The 8,374-nt window shown below is 43.1% G+C and overlaps 1 protein-coding gene and 1 pseudogene across 1 annotated transcript; one reads left to right on the plus strand and one right to left on the minus strand.

The window, feature by feature from the left end:
* Positions 427-827, plus strand: LOC109125616 (annotated as a pseudogene).
* On the minus strand, positions 5,502-6,656 carry LOC104704596 (putative F-box/LRR-repeat protein At3g18150). Its single transcript, XM_010420654.1, has 3 exons — positions 6,236-6,656; positions 5,773-5,933; positions 5,502-5,675 (listed from the first exon to the last, which is right to left on the minus strand). The coding sequence occupies exons 1-3, from the start codon at positions 6,654-6,656 to the stop codon at positions 5,502-5,504; spliced, it is 756 nt and encodes a 251-aa protein (XP_010418956.1).

Here is an 8,374-nt window from a genome sequence, read left to right on the forward strand (position 1 = left end):
TTTGAGCGTCCAGGAGGGAAGTTGGTTTTTCAGGGTATTAGACCGACTTCGGGGAGTCTCGTGATCTCGGCCATTCAGGCTGGGAAGATGATCGAGAAGGGCCGTGATGCTTATTTGGTTACGATATCTATGCCAGAGTTAGTGGAGAAGTCTACAGTTAGCGGTATTCAGGTTGTGGAGGAGTTTGAGGATGTGTTCCAGTCATTGCAGGGATTACCACAATCTCGGTCAGATCTTTTCACGATTGAACTGGAACCGGGGACGATGCCGTTATCCAAGGCTCCTTACAGAATGACTCCAGCAGAGATGGTAGAGCTGAAGAAGTAGCTAGAGGATTTGTTGAGTAAGGGATTCATCCGTCCTAGTGTATCAACGTGGGGAGCGCCGGTGTTATTTGTTAAGAAGCAGGATGGGAGTTTCCGCTTGTGTATTGATTACCGGGGTTTGAACCGGGTCACTGTGAAGAACAAGTACCCTCTTCCTAGGATCGATGAGTTGTTGGATCAGTTGAGAGGTGTTACTTGGGTCTCCAAGATAGATCTGGCGTCGGGTTATCATCAGATCCTGATAGATGAGGCAGATGTGAGAAAGACTGCATTCATGACGAGGTACAAGCATTATGAGTTCGTGGTGATGCCTTTCGGGTTGATTAACACACCAGCAGCGTTTATGAGATTGATGAATCAATGTGTTTCAGGAGTTTCTGGACATGTCTATCATTATTTTCATTGACGATATCCTGGTTTACTCTAAGAGTCCTGAGGAGCATGCAGTGCATTTGAGAGCTGCGTGAGCAGAAGTTGGTTGCTAAGCTGAGCAAGTGTAGTTTCTGGCAGTGGGAGATGGGTTTTCTGGGTCATGTTGTGTCTGCAGATGGGGTTTCTGTAGATCCAGATAAGATCCAGGCTATCAAGGATTGGCCTAAACCGCAGAATGCCACTGAGATCAGGTGTTTTTTGGGTTTGGCATGTTACTACAGGAGGTTTGTGCAGGGGTTTGCAAGCAGAGCACGTCCTATGACTAAGTTGACTGGGAAGGATGTTCCTTTTGTTTGGTCACAAGAGTGTGAGGAAGGCTTTGCAAGCCTGAAGGAGATGTTGACTACTGCGGGAGTGTTAGTTTTGCCTGAGCAAGGAGAACCCTATGTGGTTTATACAGATGCATCTAGAGTTGGTTTGGGATGTGTGTTGATGCAACATGGGAAGGTGATTGCCTACGCTTCGCGACAGTTGCGGAAGCACGAGTGCAACTATCCTACTCTTGATTTGTAGATGGGTGCTGTAGTTTTTGCCCTGAAGATTTGGAGATCTTATCTTTATGGTGCAAAGGTGCAGGTGTTTATTGATCATAAGAGCCTGAAGTATATATTCACTCAGCCCGAGCTGAACTTGAGGCAGAGGCGGTGTATGGAGCTGGTGGCGGATTATGATTTGGAGATAGCTTATCACCCTGGTAAGGCTAACTCGGTTGCAGATGCTCTGAGTCGGAAGAGAGTAGCTTCGGCTCAGGAGCAGGAGATGGAGTCTCTGGTAGGAGAGATCAGTGCTTTGAGGTTATGTGATGTGTCTCAGGAACCATTGGGTTTGGAAGCAGTTGATAGAGCATATCTTCTGATCAGGGTGCGGTTGGCACAAGAGAAGGATTTGGGGTGACGAATGCCTCAAAAGATGTTGACTCAGAGTATCAGGTCTCAGATAATGGTACTATCCTGGTGCAAGCTCAGATTTGTGTACCCAAGGATGAGGAGTTGAGACAGGAGATCCTGAGAGAGCCTCATGCGAGCAAGTTTTCTATTCATCCAGGAGCGACTAAGATGTACCGTGATCTCAAGAGGTATTATCACTGGGTCGGGATGAAAAAGGATGTAGCTAGTTGGGTTGCGAGGTGCGTTGTGTGTCAGCTAGTGAAGGCTAAGCATCAGGTTCCGGTTGGTATGCTGAAGAGTCTACCCATTCCCGAGTGGAAGTGGGATATGATTACTATGGACTTCGTGGTGGGTTTCCTAGTGTCCAGGACGTTTGATGCTATTTGGGTCATTGTGGACCGGTTGACTAAGTCGGCACATTTTCTGGCCATTAAGAAGACTGATGGAGCAGTGGTCTTGGCTAAGAAGTATGTGAAGGAGAAAGTCAGGTTGCATGGGGTGCTAGCGAGCATTGTGTCTGACAGAGATTCCAAGTTCACTTCGGTGTTCTGGAGGGCATTTTAGGCAGAGATGAGCACTAATGTGCATATGAGTACAACTTATTATGCCTAGACAGATGGACAGTCAGAGAGGACGATCCAGACGCTGGAGGATTTGCAGAGGATGTGTGTGTTGGATTGGGGAGGCCATTGGGCAGATCACCTGAGCTTGATAGAGTTTGCTTACAACAACAGTTATCAGACGAGTATTAAGATGGCTCCTTATGAGGCTTTGTATGGGAGGCCGTGTCGTACACCATTATGCTGGACTCAGGTGGGGGAGAAGAACTTTTACGGGGCAGATTTTGTTCAGGAGACCTCAGAGAAGATTCGGGTTCTTAAGCTGAACATGAAAGAAGCTATGCCGATAGGAGGAGGAGAGATCTTGAGTTTCAGGTTGGAGATAGAGTGTACCTCAAGATGGCTATGTTGCGGGGTCCGAACAGGTCATTGACTGAGACTAAGTTGAGTCCGAGGTATATGGGTTCGTTTAGAGTGATTGAGCGTGTTGGACCAGTGGCGTATAGACTGGAGTTACCTGAGGTTATGCGTGCATTCCACAAGTTTTTCCATGTGTCTATGTTGCGGAAGTGTCTCCGTGAGGATGATCAGTTGTTAGCTAAGATTCCTAAGGATCTTCAGCCTAACATGACTTTGGAGGCGAGACCAGTGAGGGTTCTCGAGAGGAGGATCAAGGAACTTCGGAAGAAGAAGATTCATTTGATATGAGTCCTATGGGACTGTGATGGTGTTGAGGAGCAGACTTGGGAGCCTGAGGTGAGGATGAATGCAAGGTTTAAGAAGTGGTTCGAGAAGCAAGCCGCGACTTGAGCTTGTCAAGCCTGGTCCCATCTGTAATCCGTGGCTGGAGCGGGAATAGAGTATTCCAGCCCATCTCTCTTGTTTACTTGGTCGCTTGGGATGGTTGGTTGTGCGACTAAGTAACAAGGTGAGGTGGTGCTCGGGGTACAAAGTGTCCGTGAGGCGGGGTTTTTGGAGGAAAGTTTCCTGAAATAGAAGTTTCCAAAAGTGGAAAGTTTCCAAAAGGGAAAAGTGCTAAAAATGGAAAGTTTTATGTGAGTTAGAATTTGTCCAATTTAGTGGTTGTGAGCCTTGGAGGGGCTTGTGTGGCCTTAGTGGCGGACTTTTGAGTCATTGTGCCCATGTGTGGCGGTCTTTTGAGTCATTATGTGGCCTTTGTGGTGGGCTGTTTAGCCGTGTGTGGCCTTTGTGGCAGACTGTTTAGCCAATTGTGTGGCCTTTGTGGCGGACTGTTTAGCCAGATGTGTGGCCTTTGTGGCGGGCTGTTTAGCCAGAGTGCCTGTTTAAGCGGTCCTTCGGGACAGATGGTCTTTGTGACGGTCCTTCGGGACAAATGGTCTTTGTGACAGTCCTGTTTAGGACATTTGTTTAGCTTTGGTGGCGGTTCTGTTTAGGAAATTTGTTTGGTCTTGGTGGCGGTCCTGTTCAGGACATTTGTTTGGCCTTTTTGGCGGCCCTAGTGGCAGTGAGATGATCCATGTGTGGTCATGAGGTATCCTAGTGAGGGGATATGTGGTTGGTAGGACATTGTGATGTCTTACGCGAGCCACGGGAAGGAAGCCTGGATAGGGATAGGACTCAGACGTGTTCAGAATTGTTTGCTTGCGGCTCTTGGAGGACTTAGGTTCTCCTAGTACTGGCATATTCTGAGACTTTGTGACTTGGGAGTATGGTTGGTATATCGACTTTGGATGACGATCCGGGGGCGCGCTGTAGGGTAGCAACCCGAGAGACAAGTATTGGATTTTTCCTTATATATTATGGCATGCGGGCTTAGGCCCGATGAGGAGTCAATATTATGGCATGCAGGCTTCGGCCTGATGAGGAGCCAATAAAAACTTAAGGTTTAGGCATGTGTGTAAAGGAAAGTCTAAAAGTCGAGAGCAAATAATATCTGGAACGTGAGTTTATCGCCTAGAGGTGACCTTCCATAGATCGGTCGGAGGAGTGCGGGCCGTGGAGACGGTTGCACGGGAGTCATTGGCTGATGGTTGTTCAAGATTCGAGGACGAATCTAGGTTGGTGGGGGAGAATTGTAACACCCGCAAACCAAAACTGTGCATTTTCGGGTAGGGTGTCGATCGACACCAGTTGGGGTGTCGGTCGACACCAATGTTTCTGGTTCGACCAGATTGAGTTATTGATCGATTGGGACCATTTTGGTTTAGGAAAAACCACTAAACCGAGATATTTAAGTGTTTTGTTGACCAGAAGGGTTTTGGGAAGTTCTCTTGTCGCCGTTTAACGCTTTTGAGAGAAAAAGAGGGCAAAGAGAGTTCTTGAGATTTTGGTGAGATTGGGTGTTTTGTTGGCTTTTCTTGAGAGATCCAAGGCTAGGAAGAAGCTAAAAGGTTGCTGGGAGTGTGGGTTTCGTCATTGTTTGTCAGAATCTTCCTGTAGAGAGGTGAGTGCATGACCATGGCTTATCTAAGCTAAGATCTCTAGCTTTTTGTGATTTTGTGCCTATGTGATTGTTCTGTTGAGCTTCCTTTGGTTTTCGTGACTGTTGTGGCTGGGTTTTGCTTCTGAGAATGTTTGTAGCGGATTGGAGGAGCTTGGAGGCAAGATTCGGAGTTTCTGATCGAAGGGAATCGATGATCGGCATCGGTGTCGATCGACACCAATGCGAGGATGGCTCGAGAACTTTAACGAGTGTCGATCGACACCATGTGGAGGTGTCGGTCGACACCACTATGATTTCGGGTTTTGTCGAGTACGTGTCAGTGTCGGTCGACGCCCTTCATCAGTTACGACGATGACGTGATTGCTTTGCATATTGCCTGGTTTGTTTGCATTGTTTGTTGTATGTGGCATGTAGAGATCTTATTACTTGTGTGTATAGCCCAATAGATGGGAGGATTGCCTCACTAAGTGTTTCTCAAATACTCATGTATCTCAATTTGTGTTTGCGGTGCAGGTAAAGGCAAATATGATTGTGGAATCAAAGCAATGAAGAGGAGGATGTTCTAGGGACTCGATTGGATATTGTCTGACATTGTTAAGTTGCTAGAGTTGGGTCTTTAGAACTTGCTAGGTTGTTGGTTCCTTGTTTCGTATTGTTTGACTATTGGATTGGTTATGTTTTGAACAATGGTTATTTATTATTGGATATTATTTGGTTATTGGATTATTGGTTTTATTGGTACTGCTTATTTTCCCCTGTTGGTTGTAATTGTGATTAGGTGGCTAGTGAATATGGGACCAATAGTTGTAGTTGATTATTATTATTATTATTAATTACTATTTAAAAAAAAAAACGGGTCGGTCGGGTCGTCTCAGATGTGTCTATCCCTTGCACGTATTGTTAGCTTCTTTAACTCAGGTAAGTTTTGTAACAATCTTTCTATACCAGGAACAACATACTTAGAGATACTTCCTGTCTCAAGAATCAAAGTTTTGACTCCAAGCATTGGGAAAGGATCACCAAGAACCTCAGCAAGAGATAAAGTCTAATAGAATATACAAAAAGATATATAGTGATCAATACCGAAATATAACAAGAGTCAAATACTTAGAGAATGTAAGATTCATGAGCTCAAAACATACCTTTAGAAAGTTTCCACCAAAAGTTAGCTTCTCGACATGTTGTAACTTTACCAGCATATCTAGCACTAACACTATGGCTTGAGGAAAATCATCTTTAAAGCTCCGAGCACTTGAGTTAATACAAATGTCCAGTTTAGCTTCCGTTAAAGACGATATATCAACTAAAGTGCATGGTAAATGAGAGTTTATCAATCTGAGACGATTGATATGTGGTGCTACAATATGCGTTGGACTCTTGCAATCGCCGTATTATTTCTAAAGTTCTCAAGAGCAACAATTTGCTGAGATCAAAAACCTTAAGTTTCTTACAGCGGTACAATGTTAAACATTCAAGAATCGGACAACCAAATCTAGCCATGGATTTATCAGAGATACCACATTTTCGCAAGGACAACTTCTTCAATGATGTCCAAGACACAGAGCGTGGATGAATCTTAGTAGAAGAGTCTAACTCAAGGTTGACTTGCTTGGCAGAAGAATTCATCAGGAATTTTGAAACCAGAAACAGTGACTTGGAGGGAAACATTCTCCACGTTACGGGACATGGCTAATTTGATCCACCTCTTGATGTAGTTATTGTCCTTCAAGTTGGTTCTGAGACGAAAATGCTTCATCTTGGGAGCTGTGTAGCGATTTAGGGATTTATCAATCAAAGCAACTCTTGCTTTCTGACTATAATTATCAAAGTAGAGAGAAGGTGTATCGCACCATATATACCTCCATCGTTTTGACAAAAGAGATGTTCTGATGGCGAGTTTGGTCGGAATAAAGGAGAGGATATGTAGGAGGATCTCATCAGGTAAAGAGCTGATTACATCTTTTGCTCTCTTGTTTTCTAACAGGCGGCGACGTAAACGACGACGAGGATTCTGGCGGTTCACCATTTTTATTTGCGAATTTTGTTTTAGGGTTTACGGTAAAACAGCTTTAAAAAAAAATTGTAGTGGAGTTTTATTAAAAAACGTTTCATATTTAAAAAAAAAAAAACCAAAGTAATTTCTAGGTTTTCCTCTCACGGGATTTCCAAAACCCTAGGCTTTTTTTTCTCTTCCGTCACAATATTTGCTTGTTCACCACGTTTTCGTTTTTTTTTTCCTCTTTTGCTCTTCCTCTTACTCAGAAATGGTTAGAATGAAAACTCTGAGCACAGTCTTCCGCTTCGCTTTCAAATATCGCCAAACTTCCAGAACCACCGCCGGATTTTTTCTAAGAACGGCTGAGTTTTCCCGATCTATTCACTCTCCATCGATCAACAGAAAAGGTATCCTTATCTCCGCCCACAAATCGTTTCAATCTTGAAATATAAGTAATTAGGTTTTTAATGGGAACTGCCATTATAATGGTCCTTTCTTAGATTCAAAATATGAAGGCGATGGAAGGTACCAAGCGTTTGAGACTCTTCGCAGATTGGGAGTACAATTTAGCGTAGAGAATCGTAAATCGTTCGTTAAAAATAGCGTAGATAAGGCCTATCTCTGTGGTGAAGGTCGAGCACAGATCATGAGTGCGTTCAAATTTCTAAATGAAGAAGGTCTCTCTATAGATGAAGGAATGTATAGTACTTGTCTTTGTTATTTAATTGAAGATAAAATGGAAGAGGAGTTCAAGTTTCTTGTCGGAATACTCAAAGAAGAGATTCCTGATTCTGCACCAGGGCTTGGTTATTATGAAATGCTTCTATGGATTGAGCTTAATGATGAAAATAAGATCGAGGAGATTGGTCGAAGAATCATCGAAAGATGGGACAAGCTATCGAGCTTGGAAGGTAAGGACAAAATCTGTTTAATTGGAATTATCAAATTGTAATAATCTCTCTTAACGCTTGTGATCAATTTTTTGCAGTAAATTATCTGGGAGCATTTTGTTGGACAAATAAGGATGAGTTTCTCAACACGTTGTTAAACACTGTAGACATAACCAAAGCTTCTTCATTTGAACAATTGCCACCAATATTTGAATATCTTGGACGGCCTCAATCATTGTTTGAATCATTTGATGCTAAGAGGTTACTTGAGAAGCTGAAAACGACTTGTAAGTTGTCTTATTTATAATAATTGTGAGATGATTACACTAATCCTTTGTTACATCAATAAAATGTTTATAATCTTCAATGTCTGAATTGAATTCTATTTTCAAATCTATTGCAGTACGGCTTGAGTATATTTCACATCTCATTTTTTTGTATGCAACTAGCATTGAGTACAACGACATGGTGAGTTTTCTTGGATTTAGGTTTTGATTGCTCAATAGCTTGAACTTATGGAGGAACTTTTTTAGGATTAATTCAGGCATAACCTGCAGTTCGTGTACAATCAAACCAAAGAGTTCTTCTCTTATAGTTTGTTACCTTATGAGTATTGAGTTGTTTAGGGATACACTTTTGCCTCCATGGAACCAAAACATTACTAGAATCTATTGAAATCAGCAAATGTGGCTATATATTGTTGATTTTGTGATATTGAAATGAGAAATTTGAGACTAATTAATGGCTTTCCTGATTTTGTTTGGTTCGAATCAGGATGATATGCGTGGCCGTGCCATTGAGACGTGTGAAAGGCTTCATGGAGAGTTAAGTATTAAGCCTTCACTGGAATTTTTTGAG

Source organism: Camelina sativa, chromosome 7 (genome assembly GCF_000633955.1).
Source record: "Camelina sativa cultivar DH55 chromosome 7, Cs, whole genome shotgun sequence".
NCBI lineage: Eukaryota > Viridiplantae > Streptophyta > Magnoliopsida > Brassicales > Brassicaceae > Camelina > Camelina sativa.